The following is a 21,983-nucleotide window of genomic DNA, read 5'->3' as shown; positions in this document are numbered from 1 at the left end:
GTTAAAGAATTTCTGTTTGTACTTTAAGACTTATCACAAAGAAAGTTCACGAAAGGGTTGGTTTCCTGGGTAAGTTATATCAATATTTATGGAAAGAATACTGTGAATTTTATACTCTCAGAAAACAGAGAAAACAAGGGAAAGTTCCTAAACTATTTTAAATGACCAGCATGCTGCTGCTGCTGCTAAGTCGCTTCAGTCATATCCGACTCTGTGCGACCCCAGAGACGGCAGCCCACCAGGCTCCCCCGTCCCTGGGATTCTCCAGGCAAGAACACTGGAGTGGGCTGCCATTTCCTTCTCCAGTGCATGAAAGTGAAACGTGAAAGTGAAGTCGCTCAGTCGTGTCCAACTCATAGCGACCCCATAGAGTGCAGCCTACCAGGCTCCTCCATTCATGGGATTTTCCAGGCAAGAGTACTGGAGTGGGGTGCCACGTACCCCTGTTTAAAAAAAAAAAACTGACACAAATGCTACAAGAATTGTAAACCAGAATCTCTCATGAACATGTGGAAAAAAATCTTAACAAAATATTAAATAGAAAGCGGCAATATATGGAAAGGATAGTAGGTTTATTGGGCATTTAACCCAGGAATGCAAGGATGTATCACTCAAAGCTCAGTCAATGTGATTCCTTCACTGACAGAATAAAGAAAACCCATACCTGAGACACTATCTCTCCCTCCACGTGTAGGCAACACGAGACATCTAACTACCCAGGATCATAAAGGGATATAGGTAGGTAGTCCCAGCTCACTTTTCATTTTAAAAATGTATGCTTTGGAGCTTCCCTGGGATGGTTCAGCTGTAAAGAATCCATCTGCCCATGCAGGAGACATGAGTTCGATCCCCGGTCCAGGAAGGTCCCGCATGCAGTAGAGCAATCAGGCCTGCGCACCACAACTCCCGGGCCTGTGCTCCAGGGTGCAGGAGCCACAAGCACGGAAGCCGGCATGACCTGCAGGCCACGCTCCACAAGAAGAGACGCTACTGCAATGAGCAGCCAGCTGACTGCAACTGGAGTGTAGCCCCCACTCGCCGCAGCCAGAGAAAAGCCTGCGCAGCAACAAAGACCCAGTACAGCCAAATAAACGATAAATTTTAAAAGTATGCATTTTTTAAAAAGGCATGATTGGGGGCCACTCTCACCTTTTAAAATGGGTCACATTCTCTCTATGGAATATGCCCATCTCCCGGGGCCTCTCACCCTCTGGGGTGGCCCATACTCAGTCTATGAAGTGCGTATCCATAGACAGAATACGTAAAGCTGCTTTCCCTCTTAGTTCTTGGAACACAGTCCCCTTGTCTGCCCACTTATATCTCTCGTAAGTGCCCCATATTAATAAATCTACTCCTTGCTCATCAAAAAAAGAAAGAGATGCTTTGGAGCAAGAGGTGGAAGTGGGGAGTCTAAATCTGGATGATGCGAATATTTGTTTTAAGTATAAACATTATCAGTTTAAAAGAAAATTGATCTGGGGGACTGGCAATCTCATCATCATGGGATAATTGAGCTCACACTTGGCATTGCCTAGCTGGGATGTAATGAATCACTCACTGACAACTGCTCACAAATGGTAATTTGATGGGAAGTTAGTCATAGCTAGTTCAACCGGGACCAAGGCTTCAGAGGAGAGAAGCAGCAGGTATTTCACCAACAGTCTGGCTCCAGAACAAAGGAGACTTCCTACTTACTCAGCTGAATATACACTTCTGTTTAAAAACAAAATAAAACATGATTTTGATAGCCTTATGTTTAAGACATTTTGCTTTGGCTGTGCTTCAACTTCTACCCCTTCAGACACAGTTGATGCGTGTCACAATAAAACAAAGTAAATATGACAAACAAATATAGGATAATCGTGATAAACCTGAACCACTTTAGAAGACCTCAAAAGAGACAGCCCAATGCGCCCCAGAATCCACATGCTACCAAAACTTCTGAGCTTTTTAATTCAGGCATAAAGAGGGAGCACATACGAGCGAGATCTGTGTCTGGATCGTCTATTGTTCGGGTCCGCCTGGTTTTTCTCCTTTTGTCTCCTTAATACAGCTTCCCACTGTGGCGCCGAATCAACCATATCATTCTCCTGCCGTATTCTGAAAAGAAACAACGTTCACCTAAAGTTAACACCCATACATGTGTTACCTTTATCAGTTCATCCTAAATGTGCTGTCAAAAAGTATCAAAGTTATCAAAAAGGTCAAAGGTGTCAAAGGTATCAAAAAGTTATTAAATAAGCTATTTAGAAGTTATTAAGAAATGAAATGCAGATGACACCACCCTTATGGCAGAAAGTGAAGAGGAATTAAAGAGCCTCTTGATTAAAGTAAGAGGGGAGAGTGAAAAAGTTGGCTTAAAGCTCAACATTCAGAAAACGAAGATCATGGCATCCAGTCCCGTCACTTCATGGCAAATAGATGGGGAAACAGTGGAAACAGTGACTGACTTTATTTTGGGGGGCTCCAAAATCACTGCAGATGGTGATTGCAGCCAAGAAATTAAAAGATGCTTACTCCTTGGAAGGAAAGTTATGACCAACATGCTACTGCTGCTGCTAAGTCACTTCAGTCGTGTCCGACTCTGTGTGACCCCACAGACGGCAGCCCACCAGGCTCCCCCGTCCCTGGGATTCTCCAGGCAAGAACACTGGAGTGGGTTGCCATTTCCTTCTCTGATGCATGAAAGTGAAAAGTGAAAGTGAAGTCGTTCAGTCGTGTCTGACTCTTAGCGACCCCATGGAAGGCAGCCCACCAGGCTCCTCCGTCCATGGGATTTTCCAGGCAAAAGTACTGGAATGGGGTGCCATTGCCTTCTCCATGACCAACCTAGACAGCATATTAAAAAGCAGAGACATTACTTTGTCAACAAAGGTCCATCTAGTCAAGGCTATGGTCTTTCCAGTGGTCACGTATGAAAGCTAGAAATTCAAACAGTTAAATATGGTGGCATAATGCCTCGGCAGTGGGGTAGGCACAGAACGTTCTGGTTACGCTGCTAGCGTGTTTAAGAGAGAATGAGGGCTGAGCATTCAGTGTGGCCAGGGTCCTGGCAGGGAGAACAAAACAAGGGAAAGCGAAGCTGGGGGGAGAAGGGGCTGGGGGTACAGGCACTTGTCATGTGAGGTCAGGGGACAATATTATCAATCCTGTCAGTTTTCAAAAGATAATCTACAAATCTGGATCTTTTTTTAATGAACTCTTTAATTTTTTAAGTAATGGCAATCAATTATGAGTGTGAAGATACTGAATGGACCTAGCAAAAACCATCATGGACCATACCCAGTCTGCAGATACATCAAATCTTTCTAAAAACAAGGGTGAGGAGTTACAGGGGAGAGAGGGAAACAAGTATTAAATTAAAGCAAGTGCATACTTAATGTGTAAACAATGTCTAGAATGCACTGATGCTGTAAAGCCATGAGTATTTCTTGCAAAAATCAAACAACTGTTATCTGAATCTTTAACTCTGAATTTATGTAATTTCTTGAGGAAGCCGCTCCAGGGTGCTTCTTTCACACTGCTGCTCCCGGGACATGGGAGAGCAGTATGGCATCACACAGTAACCATCCCAGTGCTGGGACTGCATGAGCATGACTGTTTCAAAAGAGAAATGAAAAGAATAGACAAGTCTGGAGTCATTTCTTTCACTGAACAGATGTCTTTTGGTTGCCCTCCTACAGCACTGTGGGATGGTTATCTGGATTTGCTTATAATGCAGATCAGTAGACAGTGACAAATATTCATCTCACTTAAACAGAGACAAAGGAAAGCAAATTCGAGTTTAAAAAAAAAACTAAAAGTCGCTTAAAAGGAAAAAGCTATTTAAATCTCTATATTAAAGAGGAATTGTATTAAGTAAAAAATTATCTGTAACACACTTCAAGTCTTTGAACTGTATATATTTCCTCATTAAAGCTTTCATTTCTATTATTTGAATATTATTAACAGGATACAGTCATGGTATTTTTTGCAAATTCAAGAACATAGTTCCCTCTCTCATGGTATATCCAAAGGAAATTAAAATTGAACATATGTGGTTATGAATTTGAACATTAGAAATAGCTAAAGAAAAATATGAGAAGATATACGATTCAAAGTCATATGATTATTAATAATTATTTGAAACACTGTTATTTTTTATATTTTGACTACATATACAAACACATATGTATATGGATTTTCACAGCCAAAACCTACACCTCCGAGCCATTCGCTGTATCACATGACAGACAGGGACCAACCAGACCTGCTGGGAGAGAACCGTCCTGTACACCCCCAGGACTGAGGAGCCCAAAGTTAAGAAGAGGTGGTCAGTGGGAAGGTGTCAGGCTGGCAAGGAGATAGCTCCCTTCTCACAGGAACCCACACCTTGCGTTGCCCGGGGATAGACATAAAACCAGGTCTGTGCAGCTCCCAAGCCTGGAGTATTCTAGATGCAGCTTCCATTCTGAACTAAATCACTGTATAGTTCACGGACAGGACTAAATTTCACTAATTTTGTTTTTATCAGTTAAGTCAGAACCTTTAAATATTTTTGAGGGTTCAGGTGTACCAGCAAGGGTGAAACCCGACTAAGGCAAACATACTTTTGCGAGAAGAACATTCCCTAGACATTTCAAAGGAAGCACAAGGAGTATATGCTCCTTCTTCTGTTGTGGACTTTAGCTAGCTACCTTCATGCTGAGGCTTTTCTCTGGTAACAGAAATGAAAACTCCTACTTCCAGTACCTTACTAGTAATAAGAACCATATCAGAAAGAATTTCAGACCGTGGCCTGTACCTTTAACTTCTATTTTCCTAATCAAATAGTTGAAAGTGAGGGCAATGAAACCCTGTCAGTTAATATCCTTGGGACCCACATGTTCCAGAGACAGATGCCCTCTACCGGTGATGCAGCTTCATAAATATTCTAACAAGGTGCATTAAAAATGTAAGGCTCATTGCAGAGTCACAACAGAAGCACATTTTCCTGAGTAATGGGTGGTGTGGCTGCCTTAGTCTGTAATGAAGTTTGAAATTACACCCTTACAAAAGGCCTCTGGTTAATGGTACCTCATTACAAGAGTGAAAGTGTCATTTCTTCCATCACTGACCTGCTCCAGAAAATACAGATGCTACTTGGAAAGGAAAAATCTTACCCTTAAAGGCAAGAATACTGTAATACTCAGTCCTTAGGAGGCAGACGTTAACTGTTTTGTTTATGCATAAGTAACTAAAGAAATCTTTACATATACAACACATATCCTGTAACGGTTCTATCTTGTGAGTCTCATTTCTCCTGAGACGTGGGACACACAGAGTATTGGGTTTTGCTTCTTTCCTGATAGATTTTAATTTTAATGCAGGAATTTAAATTATGAAGAATAAAAACACTGTAAGCATTATATTGATACACGGCCTTTTGAAAAGTCAAAATGTTTTATATTTTGACTTTTTACAGTCATGAAAGTGTTAAGGGGGGAAAGAGTCCGTTGCATTTTTTACTGGGAATATATTCATTTTCAAATGTTATATTTAAAGTTGAACCTCAAAAATGCTAAACATTTCTTTCCTGTATCCACTAAGGCAATAACTCTACATATCATATTTTGTCTATTTCCTCAGTACAACTAAGAAGACTTAACAGCTAGACTAAGAAGCCTAACCATAAGAAGGCTTTTTTTTTTTAATTCTCCATCATTTTATTTATGTTTTTTTGGCTACGCCACATAGCATGTGGGATCTTAGTTCCACAACAGGGATGGAACCCACAGCTCCTGCAGTGGGAGTGCAGAGTCTCAACCACTGGACCACCAAGGAAGTCTTGGCTTTTGTGTTTCAGTTAATGTATAAGGAAGAGAGTGGCTCTAGATTGGAGCATTTTCCAGTAATATTTCAGAATAAGAGAGTTCTGATATACTTCCTTCATATCTCACCAAACTTGAACACCCTACTTTTCCAGGCTATCCACGCAATTTAGATTTTAACTGCATTTGACACTTAATTAAAGTTCGTAAAAGATTGTGAAGATGAAATGCCATATAATCATTTGATAACAATAATGAAGATAATGGCTATTCTTAGTCTCTTCTTTCCATCTTCCCAGTTATAGTTCTGCTTCTTCTGCAAAATTCTTCATGTTACCAAATGAAGTCTTATATAAATCTTTGTGGATTTTACTTGGTCCTCTACCTTTACCAGGAAAGTTTCCTTCCTAACAGGACATTCCTTTAGACCAGTTCTTAATTCATTTCTCCTTCACTGAGATAAAAGGCCACGTTTAATACAAACCTGAGCAATCTTACAGAGCAAATGTAGAATGACGCTTTGGATGATAAGGAGCAATCCCGTTGCTCCTGAGTTCAGCCTAGTTCCAGCTCTGTTGTTATCTGACTCAGAGATCCCTGGGCAAAACGTTTAACCTTCTTTGGTAAATCTGTTTATTCATCTACTGAATTACTGTGAAGTTCCTTTCCAGATTTAAAACTCTATGTTCTTCTCTTTGTGCTTCCTTTACAAGGCAGCCAGACTCTTTGAAACAAACCTCCACTCTTCAGCTACAGCACGACTCTCCAGACAATTGCTTCATATGGCCACTCCATCGCTACAGTAACTCTGCGGTTCCCAACCGATTGTGGACTTGTGCTTCTCAACAACAGCTCTCATTCTGGGATCACCTGCTATAAACCAACCTTCTTTTTTTTTCAGTAGTTTTTATTCCCTAGGGAAATTTATATCAGTTCCAGGCATCTGTCGACATACTCCCTGAAGACCAGCAAGCAAAAAATTCATTTGCTTTTCCCATCTTCCCCCACCATCAATAAATTAATCTTATTTGCTCTTAAAGGTACTTCAATCTCTTCCACTTATACCTTATGCTCTCCCTCCTAAAATGGGCTACCTGCAGCATAATTTCCTCTCTCCCACTCTGCTTCTGTTTTCGTAATCGTTCAACCTGCCTCGAGTTTAGTCCTCTGAGAACATTTCTCTGTTGCTATAGCTTTGTGCTTCCACAGTCGTCTCTATCAATTTGGATTATGCTCTGGAATTCCTAAATTATCCATTATCAAATGTTTAAATCTTAATACAACTTAATAAAGTAGAAATCAGAACGCTGTGCCATGCGTGCAGCAGAGTGAACATCACTTCCAGCGGCTCTGAACAGACGACCCACTCCAGACCCGCAATTTGTACCTGGTTTGCAGCCCAGACATTTCTGTCAGGGACAGGAACCAGGCAGGAGGGCATGCTTGCGAGGAAACAGTTATCTATTTTCAGGCCATGTGGAATAAACACCCTTGGGTTTAACTTTGCCATCAACCAAAACACATTCTTCCCTTAAGACACAGGGACAGTAATGTTTTGTTTTGTTTTATGATTCTAACAACAACAGAACCCTACCAAGGCCGTGATCTAGATTTGCCTGCCTCAGCCGTATCGTCCCTGTTAGCGGCAGTGCCACAGAGGATGGTTTCTTACTTTTCTCAGAAAAATAATATAAAAGACTTTGTGGAATGCATTTAAAATACTTCAAACCATCTTAATCCATTATTCAGATACAGGTTCTAAGAGACACCTAAAAAGCAGGAGGAAACTCTAACATTTGTGGCAGGATAAACTCACATGTTAGAAACACTAGTCTCTTTGTTGTTAAAGGGAGCTGCCCGCACTCTGTAGATACAATGGGAACTTCAGGTAACACTGAGCAGCACTGAACATTCTCATCAGTCGAATGCAGGGCTCTTTCTGCTTTTCAAAGCACATCCGTTATCTCAGATCTTCACAAACCTCATGAGGTAGGCCGGGCAGGTATGATCCCATTTAGCATGTAAGAAAATTAAAACTCAGAGGGTAAAGGAACCAGCTTCTAGGCACAGAGCTCTTCAAAGCAGGGACAGATTCATAATGCACGGTCCCTCATTCTTTGTTCTGTGCTCTATTTCACCCACACGCATGCACACATGTGCATACATATCGCCTCATGTACATAATTCATGTGATTATGATGCAAACGGCTCAGAATGAAATTTGGGAAAGGTCCAAATGGTCCCCTGTTGCCAATTTATTCTAGTCCTGTTCTTACCCCCAGCTTCTCTCATTTTTCTTACTCTTTTAATTTTCGCCAGGCTCCAGAGTTACTTCCACATTTATGCTTATGCAAAAAACACCAGACTGGTTCTCTGCCTCACTGCCCCCTACCTCCTCCAAATCTCCCACTTCAAATCCTAAAAGCCTAGCAACACATCAAAGCTAATGACTGAGTAATCCACAGATCCCAGTGAATGCCTAAAGGAGAGCTGATTTTCATCAACAGCACAAAGGATATTTTGCAGACCAGTTCCTTTGAATGTGAAGGATATTTTATTAAGCTCAAGGTATTTTCAGGGAAAGCTGGCTTATGAAAGGCTTCACCGTGATAGATCTACTTCTTAGGTCCTCCTCCAACATACTCTGCGGCCAAGTCCCAAGAACGGCCCAGGGGTTCAAATCCACAAAGAGGAGCCAACTGACACTTCTGATTTTACGTGCAAGATTCAAAATTCTAACTAGTGAAAACTAATGCAATCTAATACTCACAAAGATCATTAATTTAATGCTTCTCTGCACTTGGTAGGTTTCTAATTTGATTAATTTAATTGAACCAATTTGTTTACAAATCGGTATAGAAAAGTAAGTGATCTCAAAAGAAATTTGCAGCCTTTTAGATTTCAACCCTACCAGTGAACTAAGATATCAACTCCATTTCCCAATATCAATCTATCTTTCACTATTTAGATCATAATGACCAGTTTATAACTTTTTAGAGATCAGATACCCTCTTAAGAATCTGATTAAATCTACAGACTCTTATCACCAGAAAATTGTATGCTTGGAAACAGAGAATTTTACATAAAATTGCTTGAGATTATGATACCCCTAAAACCTGCCCATCAATCAAAGGATAAAAAAGCCTGGTCTGAAAATACAAATGTGTAGATAGGGAAATGGAGGACAAAGTTAAAAGAAAAGTGGAAAAGGCTAGAAAGAGGGTGTAGGAGAGGTCAGGACAGCCAAAGAAGAGGCAGTGACACCAAAATTAGATATCCAGCTCTGTCCACCACAGTGCTATCACCTCTTATAGCTCAGTTAGTCTTTGCAGTAACTCAAGAAAACAGATCAGGCAGTACACACACCATTTTAAGGATGACAAAGCTAAGTTTAAATTGATTAAATGAGTTGCCCAAGGTCAAACAGCAGGACATGGCAGAACCAAAACCCTGACCCACTCCCTTAGGGTTTTATCTTTGCTTTTTTTTGACATTTTATCACTGGTTCCTAAACAAAGACAGATGTCAAAGAGGACAGGAAAGAAAGAGTGAGAAAGAAGCTAAGAAAAGAAAAGAATAGGGGGGACCTGGTGAGGGAAAATAATGTGATAGAGTAAAAAACGGAGAGAAGAGAAGAGAGATGAAGACAAAGGTGTACAAAGGTGTACAAAGGTAGAGACACCACCAGGCTTCCCTGGTGGCTCAGACGGTAAAGCATCTGCCTACAATGCGGGAGACCCGGGTTCAATCTCTGGGTCGGGAAGATTACCTGGAGAAGGAAATGGTGACCCACTCCAGTACTCGTGCCTGGAAAATCCCATGGATGGAGGAGCCTGGTAGGCTACAATCCATGAGGTTGCAAAGAGATGGACACAGAGTTGCAAAGATGACTTCACTCACTAGAGACACTGAGGGTAAAATAAGGACTCTGTCATCTTAGATGTTATAACAAGAAACTGCTCCAACTTCCAGCTAATTATACAGAGGAAAAAAAACTACTTTCTCAAACCTCAAAATCTGGAAAACTGTAGGTACCCATGTAGATTATGAAAACAGTAAAGAGACAACTAAAGTGAAAGAGGATTAAGAAATACATAAACAATTTCCCAAACAAAGGAGGCTTAAGTCTCTGCTGTTGGAAATTCTGTGGAATGATACCCTGCAGTTATTCCTCACCCATCTGGCCTCACTAACTCTCGACCCAAAGCTAACAGAGGAGGTTGCTTATCTACAGTCATATTTTTATAAAATTGAATCTAAACAACATCCTTGTTTCTAATACTAGCCTTCCAGGGTCAGTGTGGATTATGATTTTTTTCCATGTTTGTTCAAAGCCACAACCACTGCTTTGAATAAAGCTGATTTGTAACACTGTCTTGTTAACTTGTGCTTCTCTTCATGCAAAATGAGAGATACTGAAACTGTTATCTATGGGAGCAGCAAAGCAGCTTGAACTCCAACAGGTAGACACTGAAAAAACAGTATTGACACAGGATTGTCTTAAACTTAATATGAGAGACCTTCCTTATGTTAAAAAAGCAAACAAAGAAACGAACAACAACAACAAAAATTGCAACAGCAAGAAGCAGTGGCAGAGGAAATACCATCCTGAAGATCACACACAGTCTCCAGAACGTCTCTCTGGAGAGAGTCTCTCCAGAGCTCCATTGGACATATCATGGGCTTCAAAACAGTGCTTGAAAAGCTAATGTGCACAGTCTTTGTCCTTCTGCCCCAGGCTATAGTTCCCATGGGGAGATAGGTAAATGGGTGTCTCGGTGCAGGCTCTGACTTCCAAAGTGAGAAAGTATCCGGAGCTGAATTTAGAGACCTTGCTGGCAGGAAGCAGAAAATCAGCATGTTCAAGACTCACTTTGCCTCATTCTAGGGTTACCATAGTCCTTTAATAAAAGCACAAAGGACGCTGGTAAGAGCTTGGCTGGGTCACCCTGCCAATGGAAATAAGGAAAGGCAACTGAGTTTGAAGAGATTCATTCTCTTCCCAAAGTTGAAAGTCAGTTTGGGACTTTCATTACAGACACAAGACATGTTGGGACCATTAGCAGGGCCACAGTATAAATATTCAGACCCACGTATCCCAAGGTAGAGTGAGTGGGTTCTGGCATGATTTTAAAGGCTGATAATGGGGTGGAGTGGGCAGGGCAGCTCTGCGTCACGGGTACGTGGCCCCGGGCAGAGTCCTGCGCGGCACCGCCCACACGCTGTGCCTCCACCAGGAGTCTCAGCCATGGGATTAGCACTGCAAGACCTGCTCCTTCCTTCGCCCACTTTCTGCTATGCCTCTGAGAGCCAGACTCCAGACCCCATCTTCTACAGACACAGCCACCCTGTGTAAGCCCAGGGCAGTATCTCCACAGGTAAAAGAAATTATTTTTGCAAGTCTTTGTGTCAGTGTGCATTGAAAGCAATTTCTCATTAATAGCCTTATAAAGTACTTTAGCATTTAAACATTCAGAACCACCATCATTCTAAAATATACTATTTATACAGTACAAAAAAGCCAATCTGAAAAATTGTTGATGAAACTAGGGTAGAGGCAGAAAACACCTATTAGGAATATTAAAGCCAATGCTTCTAGATCAGTAATGAGCTATTTAGGAATTTGCTGGCAACCTTTGAATAGTGTTTCATTTTAACAGCAAATGTCAAGTTAGCACTTCTGGCTCAAAAAGACACTGTTTTTAAATAGGCTGGCTCTGAGAAGTTGAGAATAGCACACCAGGCCCTGGTCCATAGAGTCACAAAGAGAGGGGCTAAAGCAACCTAGCATGCACAAACTCAGAATACACCAAGCAAAACAGAAATATATTTGTCAAGACACTGGCTTGATAAGTAGGTCCACAGAGATGGGGGAGGTGTTTTTCCGTTTGTTTTGTGTTGTCTGTGCAGACATACTGGATTTTAGAGTGGGAAGAGCGTACCTGAGGGAAAGCTACCGTCCACACTTAGGCTTTTATAGATGAAGAAATTGGGATCATTTCCTTGAGAAAACTGTGCTAACACATTGAGATCTCACCTCTATCAAGAAGGCTTGACACAGAAAGTTTTCCTAAGAGAGTGGTCCACTCTCACAGTGCTGTCTGGGCGGTTATGACATAGGTGCTGCAGTTAGAGAGGGAGGCCAGTTCAGCGCATGCCACGCACAAGGGCTCTGAGCACGAAACAAGGACCCTGGAGAGCATCTCATGCAACTTCCTCAGCAGGAGACAACCCAGAAGAAGCAACCACGCCAGAGTCTACGTCAGGTGGGGACGGGCTTCCCTACGGGGGCACCACTGACGTCTGGGGCCAGGTGTTCCCGCTGTGGAGTGCTGCCTTGAGCACTGTCGGACGTCCAGCAGCATCCCTAGTCAGTAGCAAGCCCCAGCCGTGACAGCCAAAAGTGTCCCAAGACACTGCCAGGGAAGAGAGGGAAAACAAAACTGTCCCCAGCTGAGAACCACTGGATTAGAAACTGGCATAACCGATAACTATATCCCTCAGCTCCCCAACCTGGTGTTCTTTCATCACGGATTACTTGTTTTCAAATAAATATTTCAGAATTAGGAAGAACTGATTAAATCAATGCATTGCCATCACTAATATTGATTACATGTCAAATCATGTTACTAACAAGCTCTTAAGACTAAGTCCTAAAAATATGAATTAATTGCATTTACCCATCTAATTGCGTGTGCCTAGCACAAGTATAAACACATTTGCATTAAATATACATAAGACTAAAAGTATGCAACTATGAGTGTCTTGGTTTTTGGTTGGGCAAAGAATAATGATGTCATGTTAAAAGACACTTCAGGGAGAAATCTCTCTACAAATGATAAAATTTCTTACCACTCTTAGGCAAATTCACTACATGTTGTACCTAAATATAGATCATTGCTTTTTATTTTTTTTAATTAACAAGAAGGGACATCACTGTCAAACTGTTTAATCATCTTATTATAAAGATAAGAAACTCAGTTCAAAGAGCTGAGGTTTCCTAAAATAGTACTTCAGAATCATTCCAGATTTCTTCTTAAATACAGCTGAGAAAAATCAGGTGTAAAAATTCATAGGACACACAGCTTCTACAATCAGTGGTAGTCGCTGATTTCAGAGTTCCTGTTAACTACCATATTCCAACATTACCTGTTTCTCTTTTTCCGGTGCTCTCGGTTAGAATTTTCGGATTCACTACCACTGCTTGTGTTACAGCGTGAGCGTGACCTGAAAAGAAAATAAGAGGAAAAAAACTATATTTATGACAAATGAAAAACATCAGAAAGGTTCTTGTAGGTTCTTTAGAATTAATTTTGCAATAAAACTACCAATTCAAACATAAGTAGTTGTCATAGCCCTCTCCCAAGCAGTTCCTCAATTCAGCTAGCTATCTGAATGTCTATAGAAATGTGGAAGCAGACTAAAGTAAATGTCACCATGCTCCTAGAAAGGACCACAGAATCAAGTGCTTTCAACAGAACTCTGGTGTGGAAAAGCTATAAGTCCCTGGGGTGGACTAAATATGGACTCAAAGTCCTGTCAAACCCCTACCCCCACGAAGAGAGGGAGAGTTTATTTCCACTCCCCTTGAATTTGTGCTGGTCCTACGAGTGATTTTTCCAACAGAAGGAGGTAGAAGGGATACTCTGCCAGTTCTAGGACTATCTGTTAACAGGGCTGGTAGCTTCTGCTTCTTCCCAGCCACCTAGGTTAACCAAGTGCAGAGATCACGGACAGAGTGAGTTCCCAGGCGGACAGCCATTCTGCCAGGGACCAGTTAAACTAGCTAACAAACTGCTGTTCAATCAATAGAATCATATAAGATATATATGGTTGTTGTTATATTCAACCACCCAGTTCCAGATGGTTTTACTGTAGCAAGAGATAAGCGAGGGACTTCCCTGACAGCCCAGTGGTTAAGACTCCACACGTCCATTGCAGGGGGCATGGGTTCGATCCCTGGTCAGGGAACTAAGATCCCAAATGCCACGGTGTGGTGTGGCCAAAAAGAAAAACAGAAAGAAAGAGACTAGAAAAGAAAAAAAGAAAAAGAGAGATAATGGAGATAGCTCCTCTAAGACAAAAAGGAGTAGGGTTAAAAAAAAAGAGAGAGAGAGAGAGAGAGAAACTCCTAAAGATGTTAAGGAATGGAAGACTGAGAACCAGCTGCAGCCAAAATTGTTATTTCAAAGTTTAAAAAATTATAATATCCTTAAAGCAGTCACTAATAAAACCAAACATTTCCCACACTCTTGCCTCAGGTCTGAGCTGTGCTGACCTGCTAAGCCCTTTCCCTCTCCCTTGACCCTCCTTCCATTTTGGCTTTTTTACCTCCTCCTTTGCTTTAGATCTGAATCTTCACCACTGTTATGGGCTTTCCTATGGGGGGGCGGGGGAGGAAAGAATAATAATTCATTCAGGAGAATAGAAAATTATCAACTGGCTAAGGAAAACATACCAGAATGAGTTTTACTTCAGTTAATGCACATTACACAGTCATCCATTCACGTCAGTCACCAAACACGAGTCACACATACATGCCCAACTCTACAACAGATCCCAGAAACGATATCAACTGGCCTCAAGAAGCCAACAGGCTAGCAGGGGCTACAAACAGTCCATAAGTAATTATGCACAATTATCTGTGTCTGTAATTATCTATTAAGTAATTAACAGATATAACAGTAATTATCTGTTAAGTTCCATTCATCCAATAACAGAGTTCAATTGTAGTGCCCAGATCTGCAACTGAAACAGAGCACTAACCTGATTAGGCGCACCAAATCCAACCTGCCTCACTTGCTTTTAGTTGATTTTAAACTAACCACTCCCTAGCTTCCTTATGGATAACACCTCTGATGTATGGGTCACTATAGTAATGGTTGCTTAAACTGTTTTTCAGGAATGTGGAGTTAGTTCTTACCCAGTTCAAACTGGTTGAAACCACTGATCATTCAACTGGCCATGCATGAGTGTCAGACAGATGATCTTTGATGCTAGAGGGCCAAAACCTCTACCCTCAGAACACACTAACTCTGCCATCTTCTGAACAGTTGCCATGAAGAACCATGAAGCTTGACCACTCTTGCAGAAACCACCGATTACCTCCCTTTTCTTACCTCAATCACCTCTCCCCACGCCTCATACACTCTGCCTGTTTATCCTATAAACATCCCTAAGTCTGACCTTCAGGGAGACAAGTTTTGGATTTGTTCTCCCATCAACTTGTTTGGCTATCTTGTGAATTAACGATTTCTCTGCTGCAAACCTTGGTGTCTCAATGTCTGGCTTGCTGCAAGTTAGGCAAACAAACCCAATTCCGTAACACAATCCACCAAGCCAAGTTCTGCTATAATCTGATGTCAGCTCTCACCTGAATGCCCTTTCCAACATCCCAGCCTCCACGGCCCTTGTCATCTTCCCTAAGGACCTCTTTACTGCAACTCAGCAACCCCATCAGGGTCACACTTCGGACTTTATTATCTGTAACCACCTGCAAAAACCTTGTTCTCTAACCTGAATCTCCTCTCCTTCCTGAATACCACTTCCTATTTACCTTCAAACAGCTTCAGTGGGGCATCCTGTTAAATGTGTGAGTTCTGTAATCCTGAATGTGAATCCCGTACCATCTGATGATAAGTAGTGTGATTTAAACATAAGACTTCTCTACTGAGCCTCAGTTTGAATAGTACTTCCCACACAGGGTTGTTATGAGGATAAAATGAATTAATATATTTAAAATGCACACAGTAGGACCTGGCCCACTCTAAGCACTTAATAAATGTTGACTATTACCATTGCTGCTTGTTCAATGACTTCCATCTACTTTCCTTTGACCTCAGTAGTACTGTCTGTCTATCAACCTTGCAACTTTCTGTCAGCTAACTTTTATTTCCTCCCTGACTCAGTTTGGATTTTCATCATCACAATAACATGTATGCCAGTACTTGAAACCCTCTGATTGTGTTTTTTGTTCAGTCTCTATGACAAAACTCCAGAGGTGGGTGAATCCAACTCTTCAGGTTCTTTGGGCCAGCCCTCAAAAGCTGGCAAGCAGTGTTAGATGAGGTCACATAAAAGGGCGTGTTAACTACACTACAAATCCATGTGCATAATCTCAGATCTACAACATGGCCCAGCGATCCTACTACCTTTCTCTGATCCAAGAACTCTCAGTTTCTTCAAAGAGCTTTCAAACTCCTTTTGCCTTGCAGCCCTCTGACTCACTGTACCACTGCTGCAGCAAAGGACTTTGTGTTCTCCTTCCAAAGCAAAAAGGAGCCAGCCACTGGATGGGAACTCTTTCCTTTTCCTGTTACCCAAAATAAAACTCACCCACATCACCCTCTCTTTTACGGAAGTGTCCTTACAATTAGGGTCAATCCGCTCGCCTGTGCTGTGCAGATCCCATCGCCTTTTACCTCCTCGGTGATTGTCATTAACCACCTCTTGTCTCTCACATATATTCACCTTGTCCTCAGAGCCAAGTTTCTTTACCAGCCTTTCACATTCTCAAGTCTCTCCTGTTCAAACATACACACACCTACTTTGACTCCACATCTCCCACGACTTTCTGCCCAGTCTCGCTCCTCTCCTGCAAAGCCATACTTCTTGAGCGAGGTCTCTTTCTTGCTTTTGGGCTCCATGTCTTTCTCTTTTGTTATATGTACCTTTCTGATCTAGCCAGGGCAGACATGACTCTTCTAATGCCACATTCACAACTTTCATTTTCCCACTTTCCCAACATAATTATATCAAATATATCAAACAACATTACATTGATAGAATTGTTAATTGTAAACAATTACGTAACTATTGTTCACAGATGACTGATCTAAACAGTGTTTTAGGAACACAATTTCTTGTATAGGTTTAAATTTTTCTTAGAGATGATAACTGGCTAGTTTTCTACTTAAGTTGCTTGCTTAGTTTTCCTCGTGCTTCTGCTGCTAAGTCACTTCAGTCGTGTCCGACTCTGTGCGACCCCATAGACGGCAGCCCACCAGGCTCCCCCGTCCCTGGGATTCTCCAGGCAAGAGTACTGGAGTGGGGTGCCATTGCCTTCTCCGAGTTTTCCTCGTACTTCTCACTAATACTTTATGCCATCTCTGAGACAGCTGCACAACTCCTCCTGAGATAGATAAATACACAGATAGCAAGTTCCATGTAAATCCCTTCTGGAGCACTCTGCCCTCCTACTCACATTGGACAGTTTGCTGCCTAGCACTGCTGCAGAGATGTCCCTTCACCCTGACCACGGAATTTCTTTTGCACCTTTGATGAAGTCCATAGTCTTAGGTCTGATGGCCTCTTGTCATGGCAGCTATATATTCATATATATATATACACACACACATATATATATACTCATATTTAAGTCACTTCAGCCATGTCTGACTCTTTGCAACACTATGTACTGTAGCCCGCCAGGCTCCTCTGTCCATGGCATTCTCTAAGCAAGAATACCGAAGTGGGTCACCATGCCCTCCTCCAGGGGACCTTCCTGACCTAGGGACTGAACCCATGTCTCTTATGTCTCTTGCATTGGCAGGTGAGTTCTTTATCACTAGCACCACCTGGGAGACCCATACACACTATATATCAGTTCAGTCCAGTAGCTCAGTCGTGTCCAACTCTTTGCAACCACATGAACTACAGCACACCAGGCCTCCCTGTGCATCACCAACTCCCAGAGTTTATTCAAACTCATCTCCATTGGTTCAGTGATGCCATCCAACCATCTCATCCTCTATCATCCCCTTCTCCTCCTGCCTTCAATCTTTCCCAGCATCAGGGTCTTTTCAAATGAGTCAGCTCTTCGCATCAAGTAGCCAAAGTATTGGAGTTTCAGCTGCAGCATCAGTCCTTCCAATGAACAGCCAGGACTGATCTCCTTTAGGATGGACTGGTTGGATCTCCTTACAGTCCAAGGGACTCTCAAGAATCTTTTCCAACATCACAGTTCAAAATCATCAATTCTTTGGTGTTAAGCTTTCTTTATAGTCCAACTCTCACATCCATACATGACTACTAGAAAAACCATAGCCTTGGCTAGACGGACCTTTGTTGGCAAAGTAATGTCTCTGCTTTTTAATATGCTGTCTAGGTTGGTCATAACTTTTCTTCCAAGGAGTAAGTGTCTTTTAATTTCATGGCTGCAAAAAAAAAAAAAAAAAAAAAAATTCATGGCTGCAGTCACCATTCTGCAGTGATTTTGGAGCTCAAAAAAATAAAGTCTCTCACTGTTTCCACTGTTTCCCCATATATTTGCCACTAAGTGATGGGACCAGATGCCATCATCTTAGTTTTCTGAATGTTGAGCTTTAAGCCAATTTTTTCACTCTCCTCTTTCACTTTCATCAAGAGGCACTTTAGTTTTTCTTCGCTTTCTGCCATAAAGGTGGTGTCTTCTGTGTATCTGAGGTTATTGATATTTCTCCCGGCAATCTTGATTCCAGCTTGTGCTTCCTCCAGCCCAGCGTTTCTCATGATGTACTCTGCATAGAGGTTAAATAACTAGGGTGACAATACTCACCCTTGATGTACTCCTTTCCTGATTTGGAACCAGTCTGTTGTTCCACATTCAGTTCTAACTGTTGCTTCCTGACCTGCATACAGATTTCTCAAGAGGCAGGTCAGAATACCAGGTGGTCTGGTATTCCCATCTCTTGAAGAATTTTCCACAGTTTATTGTGATCCACACAGTCAAAGGCTTTGGCATAGTCAATAAAGTAGAAGTAGATGTTTTTCTGGAACTCTCTTGCTTTTTCAATGATCCAGCGGATGTTGGTAATTTGATCTCTTGTTCCTCTGCCTTTTCTAAAACCAGTTTGAACACCTGGAAGTCATGGTTCACGTATTGTTGAAGTCTGGCTTGGAGAATTTTAAGCATTACTTTACTAGCATGTGAGATGAGTACAATTGTGCAGTAGTTTGAGCTATGTATATACATATATATGTGTATATGCATGTATATACACTAAATATACAAAATACATTATATATATGCACACATATATGTATATATATTTTTGAGAATGAAATTTCTGACAATGTCTTCCTTACACACATATAATCTGGTTTATCTTGGCATAGAATCCTAAATTGAAATTAACTTTCCTTCAGCATTTGGAGGCAATGCCTCATTATCTTCTTTCCCTGCTTTTGCTGTGAAGCAGTCTAAGTCCATGATATTTATTTGTCATGATCTGTGTTTTTTTCCTTTCACATTTTCCTCCCTGATGCCAATTTTTTAAAATTCTCTCTTGGCCTATAATGTTTTAATGATCTTGGTACAGATCTTACTTTTCAATACACTATGCCAAATGCTCAGTGCGTTCTGTCTATCTATAAAGTTAAACCATTCCAATCTGGGGTATTTTCTTATATTATTTATTTCATAGTTTCCTTACCTGTAATTTTTTGTTTTTTTTCCCCTCAGAAATTTCATTAGTCAAATGACTGATATTCAGGTTTGATCATAATAATCCTTATTTCCATGGATTTGTTTTGGTTCTACTTTGGGGAAGATTTCCTTATCTTCCAATTTAATTATTTAAAATTATACCCCACAAATTTAAAATCTAAAAACTCTTATTCACTCTTTCAATACCACAGTTTTCACTTTTCTAAAGGTAATAAGTATATATTTTTTAGAAAATTTTGTTTCTTATACTGTCTCTATTTCCTGTGAGTTCCCCCCGCACATACTCCTAAGTCTTGGCTCAGTCTCTGTCTTTCCAAAGAGAAGCTATCCCCAAATTCTGGGTGATTATGGTTCTTTTCATATTTTAGACACTGAAAAGACTGGAACCCTCTGGATGGTGCAGTGCATGGTAACAGACAGCCTCACTGCACTGCAGAGCTAATATGGGAAGTCTCGTCATTTCACTGGACAATCTTTTGAAAGTTCCTATCTGTAGACCTTTTCCCTAGTATCTATCCATATTTTATAGGGAGAGTCTCTACTCTCATGCCTCGGAAATAGAAGCCTGGATTCTAGCATTCTGGGAATGAGGACTTCAGTTCAGTTCAGTCATGCAGTAGCATCTGACTCTTTGCGATCCCATGGATTGTAGCACACCAGGCTTCCCTATCCACCTCACCAACTCCTGGAGCCTGCTCAAACTCATGTCCATCGAGTCGGTGATGCCATCCAACCATCTCATCCTCTGTCATCCCCTTCTCCTCCTGCCTTCAATCTTTCCCAGCATCAGGGCCTTTTCCAATCAGTCAGTTCTTCCTATTAGGTGGCCAACATATTGGAGTTTCAGCTTCAGCATCAGTACTTCTAATGAACATTCAGGACTGATTTCCTTTAGGATGGACTGGTTTGATCTCCTTGAATTCCAAGGGACTCTCAAGACTCTTCTTCAACACCACAGTTCAAAAGCATCAATTCTTTGGCACTCAGCTTTCTTTATAGTCCAACTCTCACATCCATACATGACTACTGGAAAAGCCATAGCTTTGACTAGATGGATCTTTGTTGGCAAAGTAATGTCTCTGCTTTTTAATATGCTATCTAGGTTGGTCATAGCCTTTCCTCCAAGGAGCAAGCATCTTTTAATTTCATGGTTGCAGTCACCATCTGCACTGATTTTGGAGCCCAAGAAAATAAAGTCTGTCACTGTTTCCATTGTTTCCCCATCTATTTGCCATGGAGTGATGGGACTGGATGCCATGATCTTAGTTTTCTGAATGTTGAGCTTTAAGCCAACTTTTTCACTCTCCTCTTTCTTTCATCAAGAGGCTCTTTAATTCCTCTTCACTTTCTGCCATAAAGGTGGTGTCATCTGTGTATCTGAGGTTACTGATATTTCTCCCAGCAATCTTGATTCCAGATTGTGCTTCATCCAGCATCTCGCAAGATGTACTCTGCATAGAAATTAAATAAGCAGGGTGATAATACACAGCCTTGAAGTACTCCTTTCCCAATTTCACACCAGTATGTTGTTCCATGATTTTTCATATAGATATAATATCTCTGTCTCTTTTACAAGTTAATCCTCTTCAACTAAGGCAAATAAATGCTGAAGTTTTTCACAGCTCTGTTATTGGCTTGTCTTTGCAGTCTATCTACAGTATCTAGACAACCTCAACTCTATTTCATATTTCAACTAACATCTGTAAGAAATCTATATTTCAGTCCAGATAGCCATCTAGCTCCTGACTTATATCAAACAATCCATGTAAATCCCTCACTTGGACTTCTCAATGGTACAACAAATTCAACTTATCAACAAACAAACTCAGTTTTCCTTTTTAAGCCTGTGATATCCAGGTGATTCTTATTTCAGTGCATCACACCTCCATCCATGAAATTATACAAGTCTGGCTTTCATCCTGACACCTGTCACTCCTTCGCCCCTCATTTTTATCCTTCTCATCCCACACTTTTACCTCTTAAAGGGTTTTAAAACCATCCACTTCCTCCTATCTCCACATCGCCACCTTGGCACAAGTTCCCATCCTCTTTCTCTAGGACCTGTGTGCTGTCTGGCCTACGTCCACCACCACCTCTCCCCCAGAGGCAGTAAGGACCATCTTCACCCAGTACAAATGCAACTGTGTTATCACCCCCTTAGAAAAACTACCGGAATAATGACTGAAATCCTCAACAAAGGCCAGGTGTCTTGTGAGGTCTGACTTCTCTTTCTCTCTTCCTTTCTCTCTTTCCCTCCGGGCTCGTCTCTAACACATTTCTGTCCTCTCAGTGCTTGACGACACTGACCTTTCAGCCTTTCTATGAATACTCCCGATCTCCATTCCATCCCAAGGCCCCTACAGGGACTGTCTCTAGTGCTGGTTAACACATGCCTTGCATAGAGATGCCCTCAATAAGCATTTCTGAGTGTGAAAATGGACTGGGGTAAAAATAAACTTGTACTGCCCAGGAAGTATAGTAGCTTTTCTGTTCTAAAACAGGACTGCTTAAACAAGCAGGCTTCAGGATCTCCGTGAATGTTGAAAAATTCTATGAAAATTTATGTAGTGGTGATTTAGTCACTAAATTATGTCCGATTCTTGTGATCCCATGGACTGTAGCCTGCAGGCTCCTCTGTCCATGGGATTCTCCAGGCAAGAATACTGGAGTAGTTTGCCATTTCCTTCTCTAGGGGATCTTCCCGACCCAGTAATCGAACCCAGGTCTCCTGCATTGCAGGCAGATTCTTTAGCAATTGAGCTGCAAAG

At 41.4% G+C, this 21,983-nt stretch overlaps 1 protein-coding gene across 7 annotated transcripts in view; it reads right to left on the bottom strand.

Annotated features, from left to right (window-relative positions):
- Window positions 1-21,983, bottom strand: part of EPB41L4A (erythrocyte membrane protein band 4.1 like 4A) — a 283,127-nt gene that overhangs the window by 16,759 nt on the left and 244,385 nt on the right. For 6 of the 7 annotated variants that reach the window (XM_055536501.1, XM_055536503.1, XM_055536506.1 and 3 more), the window contains 3 exons: window positions 14,121-14,168; window positions 12,939-13,016; window positions 1,981-2,100 (listed from right to left, as the gene is read on the bottom strand). In XM_055536501.1, the coding sequence (XP_055392476.1) occupies window positions 1,981-2,100; window positions 12,939-13,016; window positions 14,121-14,168 (246 nt within the window). The remainder of the gene's footprint in view (window positions 1-1,980; window positions 2,101-12,938; window positions 13,017-14,120; window positions 14,169-21,983) is intronic. The other variant, XM_055536502.1, reaches the window with a different exon arrangement.

Source organism: Bubalus kerabau, chromosome 10 (assembly GCF_029407905.1).
Source record: "Bubalus kerabau isolate K-KA32 ecotype Philippines breed swamp buffalo chromosome 10, PCC_UOA_SB_1v2, whole genome shotgun sequence".
In the NCBI taxonomy this organism is placed as follows: Eukaryota; Metazoa; Chordata; class Mammalia; order Artiodactyla; family Bovidae; genus Bubalus; species Bubalus kerabau.
The sequence above is the reverse complement of the archived record's forward strand: the minus strand, read 5'-3'. Positions and strand labels throughout refer to the sequence as shown.